General features: G+C 36.9%; 1 protein-coding gene across 1 annotated transcript; it reads left to right on the forward strand.

Annotated features, from left to right (window-relative positions):
- The first annotated feature begins 1,357 nt into the window (after positions 1-1,357).
- On the forward strand, positions 1,358-19,243 carry LOC113108683 (discoidin, CUB and LCCL domain-containing protein 2-like). The gene is made up of 15 exons (XM_026271958.1): positions 1,358-1,685; positions 3,705-3,929; positions 4,388-4,525; positions 6,883-6,934; positions 7,026-7,098; positions 11,394-11,527; positions 12,554-12,594; positions 12,827-13,042; positions 13,129-13,250; positions 14,242-14,389; positions 14,471-14,599; positions 15,280-15,373; positions 15,943-15,989; positions 16,069-16,182; positions 16,272-19,243. The coding sequence occupies exons 1-15, from the start codon at positions 1,580-1,582 to the stop codon at positions 16,643-16,645; spliced, it is 2,013 nt and encodes a 670-aa protein (XP_026127743.1). The 5' UTR covers positions 1,358-1,579; the 3' UTR covers positions 16,646-19,243.
- The last annotated feature ends 266 nt before the right edge of the window (positions 19,244-19,509 follow it).

The raw sequence follows: 19,509 nt of genomic DNA on the forward strand, positions 1-19,509 counted from the left end.
ATGTTTATGTATTGGCTCTTTGATTCGTAGAAACTAAAAGCTTGAAATGTAGTGTAGCCTATGATTTTCACTCAGTTAAACTCTATAACATCTACATGTTTTCATCTGCAATAAAATGTGACATAAAACCTCCAAACCACTGACTTCATACATAATTGATCTTATAATAATTTTAGTCAAATTTCATATTCACAGTTGTGAGCTTCAGTAACACTTTTTTTTCTGTGGTTCTTTGAGAAATCAGACTTTATAAAGCTACCAGCCAAGTGAGCCAGTTCAGTGCTTCAACAGACCTGCATTAAACAGAAGTATAAACAAGTATCTTTGAAAGAAAAAAAAATATAATTAAATATCTAACAAATACAAACTCGTTAAAAAACAACAACAGCTCATTCAAAGGTCTACTCATTCTGTATTTTACCAACGAGTTCAACAAGGTCACACAGAGTTTTTTTTTTTTTTTTTTTTTTTAAATAAATTGGTTTATCATCTTATATCATACAAACATTATATGTCAACCAGAAAAACAAAATAGCTACTCCCACATGAAAAAAAGTAATTTATAGTTAATACTATATTGTTTTTGAACCATACTATAGTAAAGTGTATATTATGCAGTATATACTATCGTATTTACAAAACGTTGTTAATGAATTCCACAGCATAGTCTACTGTAGTATTAACTATAGTGAACTAATAAACTGTAATAAATAATGTAATATACTTTAGTTTTTACTAGTAAAATCCGTAGTGTGCTGTAGTACAATAAACCGTATAGTTGTAGAAAACTTAGTACAGTACTGGGTAAATTAATCTATTTATAGCCTATTACAATTTGTTATATTACCTAATTACCAGTAAAATAAAAAAATAATTCTAGAACTTTCTTATCGTATGGTTCAACAACACTATAGTAGGACCTATTTAGCTACTAACTATTGTATTTTTATTTATTTGTTTTCATTTGGGCTGTGTTATATTCACAATATGTTAAGACATATTTTCTGTCTGATATATTTATAAGATATATTTTAGGGGAATTCAATTCATTTCGTCATTCGTTTATTTACAATGAATAGCTTATTTGCAGTTTCTCCTAAGAAGAAGAAGAAGAAGAAAATGTATTACATGTAATTATAATGCACAGCTTTTACAGTCTTAATAGCCTATAAAACGTCAGCTAGGCTAATAATAATAATTAAATATTTTGACCCGAGTCGTGTTTACATTTTGTTTCGCAACATGTCTTCCTGTAAGGCAAAATCAAATAGTTGATTTCTCCTTATCCCTTCCACAACAATGTATGGAATACCACAGAATTCCCATCTAGGGGCCGCTGTGTGGTGGGAGGAGCGGAAGTTGAGGAAGTCGTGTAATAGATCGGGGAATGAAGAGCCCGTGTTTGTTCCAGCGGTGTGACGCTCCAGAGTTCGGGAAGCGTCAATAAAACCGTCCTGACACTAAACACACACACACACACACACACACACACACTAACTGGCGCACTCTTATCAGGACTGTGGCTCAAGACTGGATCAGGACTCTTCTGCATTATGCACTCGGACTGCAGGCTGCTGGGATGGACGCGTCGGTAAAGGAGGGCAGAGGGACCGGAGGGGCTGCGGTCTTCATCCTGATCGTCTTCATCCTTCTCCTCGGTGCCAGAAGCTCGCGGGCGCAGAAGGGTACGTGATCTTCAGAGGGGGTTCAAGTTTTAGTAGTTGCTCAACTTCTCTTAAACTGCCTATCCACCATTGGGTTTAGGACTGATTGCGGTTTCACAACAAACTCTTGGGGTGGTGTGGTGTAGAGGTTAAAGACACAGACTGGCAATTTGACCGTTTATTGGTTCAAACCCGGGCTCGGTTCATTAATATCACACATCGTTTGTTTGATCGGGATACCAGTAGCTAACCAGCACACGGAACGAGAACCGAACCTGTGATTATTTCACTGTGTAAACAGCTCAGCTCAGTAACGGAGTGTGTGTTGTATAGTTACACTGTTGCTGTGCTACAGCTGGGTCAACAGAAGAACGTGATGACGCAACGCGCTGCCCCCGCTGCTCTCCCAAATATGTAGTGAGTTCATGTGCTGTCCAGTGTCAAGCTGTTGTATTTAAAACAGAGAAACTAACAGCACACGTATTGCAGATATAGTCCTTCTCAAGCAATCTGAGCTTAACTCGAGAAGTAGTTTTACACGTAAGGAAACAGCACCTTTGAGAAATATCATAAATTATGCCCTCTCACATGAGATGAAAAAAAAAAACTGATTCTGATTCTGCATTAAGTGAGGTGCCACAAAAGGGTGCAGCCACGTTGATGACCAAGGAGTTCAAAATCATCATGAGTACTTATTGTGAATTTTATCCTCCAAGCAAATAATACAAATTCCAGTAGAATTTGTATAGGGGCATGTTGTCACTAAAGGTTTAAGTGTCATTATTATTGGGCAATAATGGTGAAAAAAATAAAATAAAAATGTTGTAGTCAAGTCTTTCAGGTTTTTATTTATACAGAAACTGGATTCTACATATATACCTACCCTGAGAAATGTAGTCAGGAATACATGTGACCACTAGCCTAATTTCAGTCCCTCTTTATGTTAGGTGACCTTAACTACTGTACTTACATTTAAATGAATTATTTGGTACAATGCATTTATTGTGTACATTGTGTTATTGTGTAAATAAAAAAATATACATGTTTTTACATTGTATTTATATTTTTACAAAATACCTATTACATCTGTATTTAAATTTTGTAATTACATTTATAATTACACTGTTGACCCATCGCTTAAACCTTAACCGATCCTTAAAGCTACTCATAACACCAAACCTGTCTCTAACCTCACCCGCATCCCACCTCAAAAGCAGCAAAAGTGTATTGTTTTGCAATACAATACGAAACACAATAAGTATTTTGCACTTATTTTTAATACGAGTACATAGTAGTTAAGGCCACCGAATATAAAATGTGACCCCAGTTTCTTATACAGATCATTATCTGAAATATATAGTTGACTGTGTCTGAATTAGTCTTTTCGGTGTGACTGTGACAGCTGACAGTACTCTCTGTGCATAAAACTTTGGAAATGTAAGGTTTGTGTGGGTGTAGTAAAGCTAGGGGAAACATTGAGAATAGAGGTGTGTGTGTGTGTGTGTGTGTGGATGGGGCTGTTGTTTTTTGCTCTGGGGGTCTGAATAGTGTCCAGCAAGGATTATGTAACAACATCGCAAGCTGAGTTTCATTCGGTCTGTAAACGTGTGACAGGCAGCGCAAGCAGCTGCAATGCAATGCGATCTCATCACTCTGTCCTCTCTCTCTCTCTCTCTCTCTCTCTCTCTTTCTCCATCTCTAAAGATTCAACGAGGAGCTCAACTTTCAAGCAAAACCTTTTACCAAATGAAATTTTAGTTTTAAGTGGCAAAACATTCTGTGCATAATTAAGACAAAATTCGGAACAGGATTAATAGAGAGTTACAGGCAAGTGAGTCTGATCAAGGTTGGAGATAATCTCTGCAGGAAAGTGGACATCGATGGCCAGAGTTCAGATCCCCTGCCTTAGTGGGTTATGCAAATTTAATCAAATTATGGTGATTGAACCGAATCCAGATTATACTGTAATTTCCATTAAACTAACAAAGAATTCCATGCTGTTATTTTGTTAAATGTATGATCATTTCTGATTGTTTTCAGGGGACGGCTGTGGACACACAGTGCTGGGTGTGGGCAGTGGGAGTCTGGCGTCTCTGGGGTACCCTCTGTCCTATCCCTCAAACTCTGTGTGTGAATGGGAGATCAGCGTGAACACCACACACACAATCCTTGTGCGCATTGCGGATCTTGACATAGACACAAACAACTGCCAAGTTTCTTACCTGCGACTCTATAATGGCCACGGACTGGGGAGAACGGAAATTGGTGAATGCAATGTGCATTTGTTGTTGTTTTTTTTCTAGTCTTCAGTCACATTTATACTTCTAATATAAAATGAGGAAACTTAGTTTGCAATATATATATAGACTTTATATCTCGCAATTCTGACTTTATAACTCTCAACTGGGTGTTTATATCTCACATTTCTGAGAAAAAAGGTCAGAATTGCGGGATTAAAAAAAAAAAAAAAATATATATATATATATATATATATATATATATATAACGTTGATGTTACCTTAATGTTAAAATAATATATAAGTTATAAATATAGAAATAATAAAGTAAATACATGTAAATTACTGTATATATGTTGCAATAAAAATACAAGTTTCTGTTTTATACTGTTTTATGGCCTGTTTTAAAACCACCCACTAATGCACACTAGTGCTGATGAGTAAATGGAAAAGAATTGAAAATGATTTCCATTTCTCTTTCTGCAGTGAAGTACTGTGGAGGGATAAAATGGAGAGACGCTGTCATACAGTCGGAGGGGCATCAGGTCACAGTGCAGTTCATGAGTGGACCACACAACAACGGCCGTGGCCTCTTCCTTTCCTACACCAGTAGTCAGCAAACAGGTAAGCAGTCGAGAAACACTTCTCACTATTATCAGTGCTGAAAACAGCTGCTTTATATTCTTTTAGTGGAATCTGTGTATAGACAGTTCAAAGGAACAGCATTTATTTAAAATAGAAGTATTTTGGGACATTATGAATGTATTTTACTGTCATTGTTGATCAGTTGAACACATCCTTACTGAACAAAAGTATTGATTTCATAGAAGAACGTTTAAATGGTGGTGTACTTATTGTGCTGTATGTGTGAAAGCTTGTGTTTGTATGAATTAGTGTTGAAGCAGGCTTGGATGTGTCTCAAGATCCATAAAGAAGCTGCTATGGTAACTGTGTGTGTTTGTTCAGATGAGACTGAGGGACGACATGTGAACCTGATTACAAAGATTATTTCGGGAGTATGTTTCTGACAGTAAGGGTGTTAGGGTTTTTCCTGGTTCCAGGGTGCGTCCGGAGAGCTTAATGCATGACAGGCAGTTAATTTAACAGTTGAGTCAATAGTTTAAATTAATTTAAAATGAGAGGAAATTATGTAATGGCTGTTGGTTCTTGTGCCATTCAGTACAAAAATGTCACAGAGTTCAAAATGCGTCATGTTGCTAGAGGGTTGTGGGCTTATGCTGGGTGATCACTTATTTGGCCAAATCTATTTTCTTGTCCCAAGTTGTAGCTCAGGCCACTTTTCAATATCAGTTGGATTTACATAGCAAGTCTGATTGCTTAGAACGTCAAGTCAAAGTTATTTATATAGCGCTTTATTAAAAACAAATTGCTTCCAACCAAACAGCTTTACAGTAAAAATCTGTGTGACTATTTCAAAAAATGACTTGTAGACGTTTATTCATAATAGCAATTAAGTAATAGTATACCTGGTCTAAATATGCTGCATGATTAAAAATGATCATCCATGTCCATAAGATAAACATGGGATTGTTATATACTTAGAGACACCTAAAGTGTACTTCAGTTTTGACACTTATGAATGCATACGTGTGTTCATGGCATGCAAAATGACCATAATTACAAGATAATTAATCCTTGTGGAACTTGTCATTATAACTTGTGAAAACTTGAATTTTCTGAAAGCTCTGACTCTCACTCACCTGACCTCTGCGTCACTGTGTGGTGACACTCAAAATGACAGCATCTTCAATGGTTAAATGTAGTTTTTTTTTATATTGCTGTTATATAATTCATATAATTGAGTGTCCAATGTCTTAATAATGCAAAAGTATGCAAAAGACCTACCCGTACAATTTAATTTAGCTAGTACAGAGTTTGATAACTATCTAATGTCCCTCTAAAATTAAACACAAGTTTATTATTAATACATTTGCATTGCTTGTTTAGTTGTAGTTATGTCTGGTTACTCAGATGACATGGTTTGTTAAACAGATTTTAATTATCTAGATGTTCCATTTCTTTTTCTACAGTGAAACAACAAACCAGGACGGTTTCTGTCCTAATTAGTACAAAAGTTTTTTTGAAAAAATGTATCTGCATGTATATAATATTGCTTCTTGTGTCCTGTATAGACATGGTGTTGGTGGTTTGCTCAAATAGTTCTAGTTCTAATGCCCAATGCATATGCGAAAGTGCTAGTTATTTTTGCTACAGGAAAGTTTCAAACTGCAGTTTAAGCACATTTGTGAAGGTGCTTCGTAGTTCGTACACCATGGCACATCCTGAGCCTCTAAATCTGTGGAATCACAGCTGTGCACTTCTGTGTTTGATGTGTCTTAACAATGACATTTGGCCTTTGACCTCTGGGGCTGTCTGAGGTCAGGAGTTCACTCTGCCATGTGGGAGCTGCACCTGTTTACCCCAGTACTGCGAGACTGTGTGTGTGTGTGTGTGTGTGTGTGTGTGAGAGAGAGAGAGAGAGAGATCATATTTCCCATGAGTCAGGAAAGAGACAGATGAATCCATGCTGTGGGTGTGAGTAATGGGTACAATAACACCACAAAATACCTTGAACCAGAAAAGCGCACACACACTCATACACATTCCAGCATTGTGGCAGGAAGTTTTGCACGGGCCAGCACCACTCATATTTACTAAGGGAAAAAGTAACGGATGTAAATCTTATAGGTATTGATCTGTTCATTCAGATGGAGGCTTTTATCCACAAAAATGAAACGCAATACACCACTCTGTTACATCACTTACTTACTGAATGGCCAGTGCGCACATAACACAAACACACACACACACACACATGCTTGTGTATTATCTTTGTGTGGAAGGATGACATTAATCAATAGTGTCACAATGGCAACCATCAGACGTGCTGCTTTATCTGACCCAGGTAAATATGTTTCAAGAGGGTTCAAAGAAAATGTGCCTCTTTTCTCATCCTTCAGATCTCATCACCTGTCTGGAAAAAGGAGAGCACTTCAGTGAAGCGGAGTTCAGGTACTCGCGGTTACAGCTGTCTGGAGTGTGTGTTTTCATGTTCTTGCATATATGTGTGTCTGTGTCTCATATTCCCGTCCTGCATTTGCAGTAAATTCTGTCCTGCTGGATGCCTGACTGATTTCGGAGAGGTTTCGGGAACCATACCGCATGGATACAGAGATGTAAGTATGCCACTATTGAGTGGATGTTAGATTGAAGGGTTAGTTTAGTCATAAATGAAAATTATTTTATTATTCACTCACCCTTGTGTTGATCCAAACTTGTATGACTTTATTAAAAAAAAATGCAAAAGGAGACGTTGTTCCTAATGTGTTATGCTCAAGGTATACTTAGATTTTTTTTTAATGTGAATGTCAGTGCAAGTATTAAGCCGAACACACATGCTGCATCTCCATTTACATATTTACATGTTAGAATGATTATGTCCTAAATAGTAGAAATGTATGTTGAAATCTCGTCTTGGTTTACTGTTTCTGGTGGAAAGACAAGGTGCAGATCCATAGACACTCTAAAGGCTAAGATTCCACACAACCGATTGTGTGTCAGAACTACAAACATGATGAATAAAAAGTGTTAAAAACGACAAACATGACACATATGCTAGACATATGGTTAAGGAGAGATGTTTAGATAGTGATTTGAGTGATTAATACTCATTATCTAACCTAATGAAAATAATATTTAATGTCATCAACAGCAATGGAAACATCTCTAAATATATGTTTGTTAATGAACTTTAAAAATCATGATTATCCAAACACCTTTTCTTTTTTTTTCATCTGTGAAACAATGGCAAGGTCCAAGGTCTTGCCACCTTGTAGATTAACCATTAGTGCAAAAATTTCTAGGTATACGTGCTAACTAAGGAACATGAGTATGTGCAATTATAAAAAATCAGGCTGCGCATATCATGCTGGTAATAACATTTACATAACTTGGATTGTAAACATACCCTAATGTCCAGATAAAACTGAAGCATTTCAGTTGTTCTGTTCCATGCATTTACAATTGAACAGGGACTGAAGCTTTCAAGCTTAAAAAACGAAGCAAAACATCTTAAAAGTGGTCAGTATGACTCATACATTTCAAGTCGTTTTATCCTGTATGAAGAACATGAGCAACATTTAAGTCATTATTCACTGATTATCTTCTTCTCCAGTGAGCTCTCAGCTTGAGAACCACTGTGACCACATTGAATGCCTGAGATCACTGAAAAGATCTGACTCCAAACAAACCAGACATACTCAGGGACACAAGAAGTGCGGATGCTGTTGCTTCTGCATTGTATGATTTGTTTATCCTCTTTAACTGCAGTGATTCAGCTCTTCAAAGGAAGATATTCTCTTATGGTTTCATGTTTGAAATGTTCAGTCATTCCTAAGAACTGTTTATAAAAACTGTCCTTCATTCCATACGTAATATATATGAATTGATGTAATGAGTGAGGAGGCATTCACTCAGAAATCATTTTTTTCAATGAATAGCATCTTTTTTGAAAGTTGGTTATTAAGAAACAAAGAAAACTATGTTACAGGCACAGGTTCACAAATAAATTATTATATCACACAGCTATAATATTTTTTACCACGTGTTATTTACATTACATTACATTTACATTTATTCATTTAGCAGACGCTTTTATCCAAAGCGACTTACAGATGAGCACAGTGGAAGCAATCAAAAACAACAAAAAGTGCAATGATATATAAGTGCTATAACAAGTCTCAGTTAGGTTAACACAGTACACCTAGCATGGGATTTTAAATAATATAATATAAAGAAAACAGATAGAATAAAAAAAGAATAGAGCAAGCTAGTGTTAGAGGTCTTTACACATACACACACATACAATTGCATAATTAATGACAAGTTTACAAAAAGATTAGAAAGGTAGTTAGATTGTTTTTTTGTAAAGAATAGAATTAGAATAGTGAGTGTTAAAGTTAGAGGGTCAAATAAAGATGGAAGAGATGTGTTTTAAGCCGATTCTTGAAGATGGCTAAGGAATCCTGTTCCAGGAGGGAACATTTAATTTAAAAGTCCATAAAAGTGACTTTGTGCTTCTTTGGGATGGCACAATCAAGCGACGTTCACTTGCAGAACGCAAGCTTCTAGAGGGCACATAAGTCTGAAGTAACAAATTTAGGTAAATGGGTTGTTTTTTCAAAGCAGTAGCGTATTTAAAACACTGTATAAGTGCATCGACTAATGTTTTTACAGATAAAGGGACGAGTCAAAATGATGAAAAGCATGTCACAGATGCTGTCAGCTGTATTTTTCTTTCAGCACGACCGCACACTGTCTTGGCTGTACATAGGTCATTGCTGATGACCTCATCACCCCTTTAATGCTTCCTGCTTGCTTTCGGATGATTTCATTTAGTCTGTTTGAACACAATAGGCAGTTTTCTACTTAAGAGCCCGTTTCAAACTTAAGACAAAAGACAGAGTGTGAAGGAGACGTTCTTCTGAAGTTGAGTCATTGTAAATGATTCTGCGTGTCAGTTTTAAAGCTCTTGGTCTCCTAGGGGTGTGTTGGTATGCGTGTCTGTGTGTTTGGATGTATGTGTGCATGTTTTTATGTGTGTATGACAGTGTGTTTCATGGGGAGATGTTAGATCAGGTTTGGCTGAATGGTTTTCTAATGCAGACCAGCTGACAACAGTCTTGTTTCTCAGTTCAGATACACCCCTCAGAATTAGTGAGGGGCCCATATGAAGCCTTTACGATTGTGTGTGTGTGTGCGTGCATGGGTTGTTTGTGGCAAGAGTGCTGTTTTATTTTGCCCGGAGGAAGTGGTGTATGTTTGCGGTGTCGGTGTGTGTGGGTGTTGAGAGTTTGTCTAGTGCTTGTGGTCTCTTTTTGGTTTGGAGTCCCAACTGTGTGTGTATGTCTAATCAGAACTGTAATTTTTTTCTTTTTAAACTAGCAATTTTACTATTATTCCAGTGTTGGGCAGCTAGTGGCTCTGGCCATGTACACACTGTAGTTAGATGTGGTTGTTATTTTCTCCTGAGTGCTCGAAGTCCTTCTGGGAAGTTTGGAAGTCATCATTTCAGCATAATGTGCATTCGAGTGCCACTGCAAATGTGAGTGCACTGTAAAACATGCATCTGTGGATCAGATTGTTTAAAACTTCTTTATTAGGACTGTTTTTCTTGCTGACAGGCTTATAAGACTGATTTAAATGCTAAATCTGATTTTGTTGCGTTCACATGCACTGCAGACATATTTGTTGTAAACATAATCTTGATTTGTTTATTTGATTAATTGTGCAGCTCTTGGACACATTAGGGAACCTATTAAGAAAGACAAGAAGCTTTTTAAGGCCCTAATTCAACAAAATAGAGGCTAGGATGCACATTATGTGTGTAAATGATACTTGCGTTTCGTCCTTTATGTGCTGCCTTAGCAGATGGCAGATGTGGTACATTTCCTGTCACCCCATAAGCTGCTAAATGAGTTGTATTTTCTGGCAAGCTTTATCGCTACTCTACATCAGTAGTCCACAGAATGTATGCGGAATAACATTGTATAGTCAACATTCACTAATGAAAACGAATCAAAACCAAGTTGCATCTGACCTGATTCTTTTAATGGACACAAACAGATTTGGTTATTTATTTGAATGGCAACTGCAACTGACAGCTGAATTCACTGAGAATTCATGCTGACTGGCTGCCAATTTTTCAGTTGGTTTCAAATATTCAAAAGTAGAGCATGAAAAAAGCAGTGTATACAGTATGTGTGTGTGTGTATATATATATATATATATTTTATTTTTTTATTTTTTTACCCTTTTGACATTCATTCTATGGCAAAAACCGTTGAAACATTCAAGGGGAAAAAAACAAGGTTTGGAGTAACATGGGGGTGATTAAAGGTTAATGGTTTTGGGAAAAAAAAAAAAATATATATATATATATATATATATATATATATATATATATATATATATATATATATATATATATATATATATATATATATATATATATATATATTATTTTTTTTTTTTTTTTTTTTTTTTTTTTTTGTGGAAAAAACAGCACTTATTTAAAATAAAAAATCTTTTGTAACATTACCGATATCTAATGGGTCCTTGCTGAATAAAAGCTGAATATTTTTTTTATCTTACTGAGGTCAAACTTTTGAATAGTGTTGTAGACCCATTTGTTTTTTTCCTGAAAATGTGCAATGTGTATGTGGCCTGTGAGAACTAAATGTGTGTGTGTGTGTGTGTGTGTGTGTGTGTGTGTGTGTGTGTGTGTCTAAGTCTAAACCCTGGAAGAAGTTAGCCAAATGAATCATCCATCATTCTTTATCACAGTGGCATAAATGATACCACTGCAATTCTTCTTCAAGGATGTGACCTCAGTTTGCCAAGTCACAGCTTGTGGGTTTTAGGTGAGTGAGTCAGTGTCAGCTGTCTTAATGTCTCACGTCTCTTTCTGCAGTCTTCTCCTCTCTGTCTGGCTGGTGTTCATGCGGGTGTGGTCTCCAACACACTGGGGGGGCAAATCAGTGTGGTCAGCAGCAAAGGCATCCCACACTACGAAAGCTCGCTGGCCAACAATGTGACATCTGTGCCGTGAGTAACCCATTTACATTCTTGCTTGCTTTCTTCATGGGAAAATCAATTTCATTTGATTACAGGGCTTGCAAGGCAGTGAAGTTCTGAAATTCCTCTTAATAAAATTTTCTTAGTCTTTTCTGCAAATTAAAACTGTGCTATGCAGTGATTTTCAAAATTTTACACAAATAAAATTTGACCCTCCAAATATTGTAAGGAACCCCCTTTCTACAATGTGTATATATATATATATTAGACTAAATCTATACTTGCTAAAAACTATAATGAATATTTATAATATATATATATATATATATATTATAAATATTCATTATAGTTTTTAGCAAGTATAGAATTAGTCTAATAGCAAGTTTTCAAACAAGTAAAAACCATGTCTATTTTTCTTAAATTTGTAATTATAAGTTGGAAAGTAAATTTGATCAAAGCTTTGACTTAAGTATATTATTGTTATTATAGTAATTTTTGTTCTTCAGTATTTCACAAGAGCATACAGAGGTGAGTTAATGTGGTGAATGAAGTACTGTCATAAACAACAAAGCAAGCACATGGATCTGTCTTTTCATTATGAATCGTGTGTTACCATAGAAACGGGACCTGAACTGCTCTAAATTGTCATCTGGTAATTATGGTAATTCCGACATGACGTGAACACAGCTTAAGCAACAGCTTAACATTTGCATACTGGATGCATTTATTTGCAGCTATCCATGAGTGTCTACAGCGTGAAGATGATCTTGCGTTGTGTGTTGATTCTCATGCACAGCTGGTGGAAAACGAGATGCATGCTGTGTGCAAAACATCTCTGATGCTGCATTTCATTAACTCCGAATCAAAGCCCAAAACTTCAGCTTATTAAAGCACTTTGCTGCCTTGCAAGCACTGATATTTCTTTCTGGGAATGCAAATCTAGTTAGATTCGATTCCGCTCTTTGGTTGAATTGTTTTTTTTTTTTTTTCTTCTATGTAATAAACTGATTGATTAGTAGACACAATGATAACTCTGCTTCTCTCTCCCTCTTACAGTGGAAATCTCTCCCCAAGCCTCTTTACCTTCAAGACTAGTGGTAAGTGAATCAGTAATGTGTCGAACCTATTGACTATTTGGAGTATTTCTTGGTTGTGTAGTATCTTATAGAATGCTTTGTTTTTCCCAAATTGTAAAAAAATAAAATAAAATCTGTTAAAATAACTTGAAGATTTAATGAAGACGTTTGTTCTTTATTCCTGTCAGTTCTACAGAAATGCTCAACACCTTGATGATCTAATAATAGAAGCTTTCATTTTCTCTCTCTCAAGGTTGCTATGGCACTTTGGGTTTGGAGTCGGGGGTGGTCAGTGACTCTCAGATCACAGCCTCCTCAGAGTGGGAATGGGGCGGTCATGGAAAGGAGCCCTCTGTCTGGGGCCCCACAGGGGCTCGCCTCAAAACACCAGGACGTCCGTGGGCTGCAGCCAACAGTGACATAAAAGAATGGATTCAAGTGGACTTAAAGAAGGAGAAAAAAATAACAGGTAGAGTTTGTGTGTGAGAGAGAAAGAGGGATCAGTGTGTTTGCGTCTGTATTTTGATTGGTCAGTCAGTCGACTCTGCTTCTCAGGTATAACCACCACTGGCTCCACCCTCCAAGAATATCAGTTTTACGTTTCGGCCTATGAGGTGTTATATAGCCATGACGGACAGCAGTGGAAACCCTATCAAGGTGGATCAGATAAAAATAAGGTATGGAGGATTGTTTGTATCATGTTTGCTTTGATCTGTTCCATAATCTTTTAAGACAGCATTCTAACCAGCATTAACTTTATTCATGACTGATTTAGAATGCTCTACATTGGAAGCAACATTTCAAAAAAAAAAAAAAAAAGATGTTTAATGTTAACCTGATGCTAAGACCTAAAAAGACAAATATTGGGTAAAATTTTGGATTGGAAGTGTTAAATGAAATCTAGGTTTACAATTTTTTTTGCCCTATCCGCCATCTTTTATTTTATTTTCATGCACTTATATTCTATGCAATTTTATAAAATTTTAATGATGTTCTATTCGGGAGGAGCGCATCAGAAACTTAGCCTAAATCAACACAGGTGGACCACAATCAAGTAATCAATACCACAGTATAAATATCACTGACTTACCTCTGTCCATTGACGATTTATCAGCATCCCTCCTTCACCTCATCTCCTCACTTCAAGTTCACCTTATAAATAGATGGGGAAGGGGGGGTACTCTAGGTTCGGGCCATTCCCAAGCTCTGAGCCCTTCCCCGAACAGCACGCCAAATACGCATACTATACCTCAGCTAATTATATTGTAAGCGTGAACTCGTGAATTTATTGCAATTGAATTAAGCCAAAACAAGACATCATTAGAGGCACCATACATCGACTAGCAGATCCGGTTCTGTAGGTTTTGAAGCAGAGCATATTTTGTTTTGTTGTCTGTTCTTCTTTTGTGTTTGGTGGGTTTTTGGCGCTGGTGTTGGAACTGCTGCAGAATGACATCAAGCTTTGCATATTTCCAGAAAAATTGGTTTTACATTCCTGAGGTTTAAGGAGCCTGAAATTAAAGTGCACTCTGTGGTCATTAATAATGAATGTCCATCGACTGTCAGGGAGCTTAAGGAGAAGAGCATTGATTAGGCGTAAATAAGATGGGCCTTGGTCTGAGGCCAAATGTTCTTTGTTGCTAATGTGTCCTTGTTTCTCTGTAACAGATTTTCCAAGGCAACACCAACTATCTCCAGGAAGTGCGGAACAACTTTATTCCTCCAATTGAAGCGCGCTTCATCCGAATATGTCCCTTGCAGTGGCACCAAAGGATCGCCCTTAAAATGGAGCTGCTGGGCTGCCAACCTTATGCAGGTGAGACTAATCAGAGAAATCAGACTCCGATTCGGCAAGTTAGCCATGCTAAACATGATTGAATCTCTTTCTGTTGGTCAGCGTGGCCAGGAACCTTCCATCCAGCCCCTCCTCCCCCTCGCAGAAAAAGCACAGTGCCCCCCCTACAGGAGAGGACGACACACACACCCAACATCCGAAACACCACCATGCCTCCACACTCTCACGATGGTAAGAACACTCTTCATTCAGTTATTTAACAAATGAGCTTTGGTATAAACTTTAGTGAGCTGCCTTGGCGTCTATATAGGCATCTTCTTTCTTAGGGGCCTTTTGTTCACACCAATTGCACTTTTTTGTTTAAAAATGTAAGGCAATGGAATGACAAAAAAACTCATGGCCTCAAGTTTTTTTTTTTTCTTTTAAATTGACCACCAGGTTATTAGAATCCTGTGATAAGCAAGCAGTGAATGCAATAGTCAAGCACTTCTGTCTAGCACTTTTACATAAAAAAGCAGCACACTTGAAGGCTTAAGCATATTCTGTGTGAACAGCCCCTTAGGCAGCATTCTTTGTGAAATGTAACCTCATAAATAACTTATTTTAATTCGTTTTATGTAGGCGGCAAACTCTCTTTTCATTTGATTCTCATATGAAGTGCACTCTTTTAGGTTTCTCATTTAAGCATGTTGCTAGGTTTAGAATTATAAAAAAATACAAATCACATGCAAAAATTGGGTGAAATAGCCAAATTTTTATTAGTTGAATCCATCTTTCATTACTGTTTAGTGCTGAATACAGTATTTATTATTATTTTTATTTACAACATTTTTAATTTCTTATTTAATTAGGCAAAACAGTATTCATTGACACTAGATTAATGTTATTAATGTGCTGTGTGAATGTAAAAGAGGTGGCGCTGGTGGCAGTGTTGGTTCCTGTATTGGTGGTGGTTCTGACAACGCTTGTGTTAGTCATGGTCTGCTCGTGGCTGTGGAAGAACAGGTTGGTAAAAACATTTCCATATCTCAATAAATAGTTTGATCCAAATAGTTGAAAAAATCCCCAATAGATCATTAAGCTATGATACAGAAGTCCACATTTGAAGTGGATCAGAAAAGTTAATCAGAGTTGTCCTAAGGAAAGAACGGGTGTTGATTTGGTTTTTGTTGATTTTGACAACTTTGAAAGGTTTTGATCCACTTCAAACATTGACTACTTTATTTTAGCCTAATATTAAAACCATGTCATTCATGAAAATGTAAACTAAAGGTCATTGCGCACTGAGCCTGAAATTTTTGTACGTGTTTTTTCAGTTTGTTTGTTTGTTTTTTTTCAAATTCATCATCCTTTTCTATCAAAATTCTTGCTACCGATGCGTAACCCAGAAAATCAAACCTGGTCCCAATTTTTATTTTTATTAGTATTACGGACGCAAGCTTTGGAGGCAGTGTGTAAACGTGATTGACACAACGTGAGGTCATATTTATTTTTTAAAATGCGAAAATTTCAACGCAGTGTGCAAAGACCGTTTTAATGCAAATAGCCTTAAAGGACACCATCTGTACTTACAGGAAAAGCCCAGAGGTGACTTATGACCTTCCACACTGGGAGCGCACAGGTGCGTCTGTTCTCAATTGTTTAGTCTTTTGCATTTACACCTACATGAATTATTAAATGTGCTTTAATGTGTGTTTTAGTGTGGTGGAAGAGTATGAAACAGTTGCTGCCCTCAAAGTTGGATGGAGAAGACTGTGTTCGTTACAGTTCCACAGCAAGAGTAGACCACCAGAGACCCCAGGTGGAGCTTGCAGGTACACATACAAACACACTGTTCAAATTAGTTTTATGTTCTCAAACAAACACTTGAACAATCTATTTTCTGCTTTTCCTATCTGTGTAGAATACGCCCAACCACTTGTCACTGGTACAATGGCCTCTCTTGGACAAAGGTCAACGTTTAAGCCCGAAGAAGCTGATGCCCCTGAGTATGATGCTCCTATCCCCCCTGAACATTACCATGCTTACGCTGAGCCCCTTCCTGCGTCTGGCACTGAATATGCCATGCCAATCATGATTGACAGGGCTAACCACCTATCAGGAGGCACTCTACCATTCAGGGGGCGTGGTTTAGTGGCTCGGACAGACAGCAGCCAATCGGCAAGCTCAGCCTATGACACACCCAAGAGCACATCTGATCAAGCCACACTCACAGATGGACAGTTGTACCAAGTGCCACAGAATACCCACAATGCACCATGTCAGAAAAAAGACTGACCAATCGCAGAAGAGCAGACCCTTTTGGAAGCCCACGGCTGAACACTACCTTTCCAAGAAATCAGCAGATCAGATCAGCATTTGCCGTCTCAAATTGTACGCCGCGCAAGTCCTATCACTGAAATAACACACAGGAATGTCAGGAGAGAGAGACAAGCAGCGATCTCGTTACACTACTGTGTTTTGTGTGTTCATACGTCTTAATGTGTGTGTACGAGTGCATATACGTGACTGTGCTCTGCTATCAAACTGTGAGTCCTTAGATATCTGTGCATTTTTCTGAGAGCGGAGATGTATTCGACTCGATCGCTCGTTGTAAGGCACATTTTTCCCTTTAGGCAAAGATAGTTTAAACAAAACCGCCCTCACGCAGAATAGCAAATGATCGCATTTCAAATGAATAGACACTCTCATAACACTGTGATTCACTGTCATTTTGCACTGTTGTATTGTATTCTGCTGTTACATAGGTGCCTTCTTTGTGACAAAGCAACACAAGCCTTTGCTGGTTTCTCTAGTTCTGCTCCAAAACCTGATGAGTTAACTTGCTATCTAAACTGCCTACATAGACTCCTGCCTTAGCTTTGCAGCATTCTAACTTATTGGGGTGCACATCTGACTGGTTTTATTAGCCAAATTAGCCAACATTAGCCAGATACAATATTTTCGATCTAGTTACAGTTTAAAAAATTCAGGTAGCTGTGGATGATCTATCAAGAGAATGATATTATGTGCCAGTTTTACTTTTTTTATTTAACTCACAAATGCAGCCAAAATATAATAATTGAAATGGCAAATTCTGTAATCAAGTCACACCGGAGATCTTCAGTCATCTGATGACAGTTCATCATTGGCTTGTGAAATTATATAAACCCTGAAAACTGTCAAGAAAGTCTTTCAGTCTTCTGTGTAAATCTAGTGTTCAAAATTCTAGATTAGGTACTCAGTTGTTGAAACAATGGAAAAAAAGTCAAAAATACAGTTTTATAACAGTCAAAACAAGTTTTCTAGTATATCTTATAGATATATACAAATATTTTTTTTTCTGTGTTGCATCAATGCACCATATCATTATTCACTGACTTAAAGCTTGAATACAACACTTTTGTCTAAATTTTTGCCCTAATTTACAGTCTTGACAAATCTGTACTAGTTGCTGAAAGTCAGTCAGTCTGCAGATTTAAGGTGACTGATTTCACTTAAAATCATAGTTTACAATGACCATAGACTGGCAGGGATGCCCAGTTTTTCCTCTGTAACCAAGTTAGCAAATGTATGATGCCTAGTGTTTAAAAATCTGTTTAGATTTGAAAAGTCTTGTAGTCGTACCCAGCTAGCATGTTACTAGATAATGTTTAGCATGTTGCTAAGCTAACACCTAAGCACAAAAATCTATTTTACACAAATACTGGGCAAAACAGTCAGTTTTTTAATGTATATTTAACATAACATTATTGAATGAATGGGTTATTTATTATCATCAAAGTATTTCTCTCCTCTTGGATGATTTTTTCACTAAACTCATTGCAATGCAGTCTGCTTTTTGGGGGAGATCATTTGATGCCTTAAAATGCTGTCTTGCTAGGTAGCTCACAAGGTTTTGGAACAGATGATGGTTGTGTGCATTGTTCAGTTAAGTCTCAATAAATTTAAGTAGGACAGACTGACAGACATTTATTAAGTGCAGGAACTAGCAAGGCCTTTCTTACAAATAACGTTACAACAATGGTGCTTGTGCTGCATTTTCAATTTCCATGGAAAAGTCATCCGTGCATGACTGCACATAGACGTTCATGCCAAATATATTATTAGTCATGCACGTCAAAACCTGTGCCACGCAAAAATCCATTTTATTTTTCCTGCTGATGTGTCTTAATACTAATATTAATACTCCCAAACCACTAACAGGTCGAGTTTAAGCTACCAAGCATGCACTGCTCACATAGTTGCACTGTCCTAATGGATACTTTACCAAATGTGACCCTTTAGTGGTCAAAGGTTAAAGAGCAAAACAGGATGCCGACATTCTTGCCTATAACAGGATTCACTCTGTGCCAAGTCTTTTCTTTATTATTATTGTTGACTTGAAGACCAAATAACCTGATGGATAATCAATCCTATTATCCATTTGATTTAATGTTATCAGACCAAACATTGCCTCACGCTATGGATTTTGGATACCAGGATGTTGCATGTTCAAAGTTAAAATAGTACACTGTTATGTTTGTCATTTACAATAACATTATAAGACGTATTTCGGTACTTGCATTAGTTTACTGGCTTAAAGCAAAGAAATGTCCACAGTGGCGGTGCTATGGACATGCCTGTATGTTTCAGTGTCTTTGTGTGCTTTAAAGTGTACCAGATTCAGTCGTGTATGTTTATATCTGCTTGTAGTTCTTGAAATCTGTTCTATCTAATGTGTTTCTGTGCACTGTACCCACAAGCCTGTGTGTGTGTGTGTTCATGTGTGTCTGCTGATCACTGTGCATCTGTCTCTAAATGATGATTGGTACTGTAGATTGATTATAAAGAAAAACAATTTTAAAATGTTAAACTGAAGTTTTATTAAAAATAAAATGTGATTTAAAAAAATCAGACAGCTGGATTAATTCATAGCTTTGTATCATCGCCTTCAAATTTATTCAGCATGGGATTTCTTATTTTATTTTCACATTAACATATTAAAATATAAACACACATCTATTAATGTGACCCAAGCAGCTGAAATCCCAAAGCAAATGAACAGATTTGAGCTTCAAAATTTCTTTTTTTTAAACATGAAAATTTAATTTAAAAATGTACATAAAGATATACGCTGAAAATTATATGTTAAAAGACATGTTATTTTTCAATATTTTAAA

The sequence above is a fragment of the Carassius auratus genome, chromosome 9 (assembly GCF_003368295.1).
Source record: "Carassius auratus strain Wakin chromosome 9, ASM336829v1, whole genome shotgun sequence".
NCBI classification, from domain to species: Eukaryota; Metazoa; Chordata; class Actinopteri; order Cypriniformes; family Cyprinidae; genus Carassius; species Carassius auratus.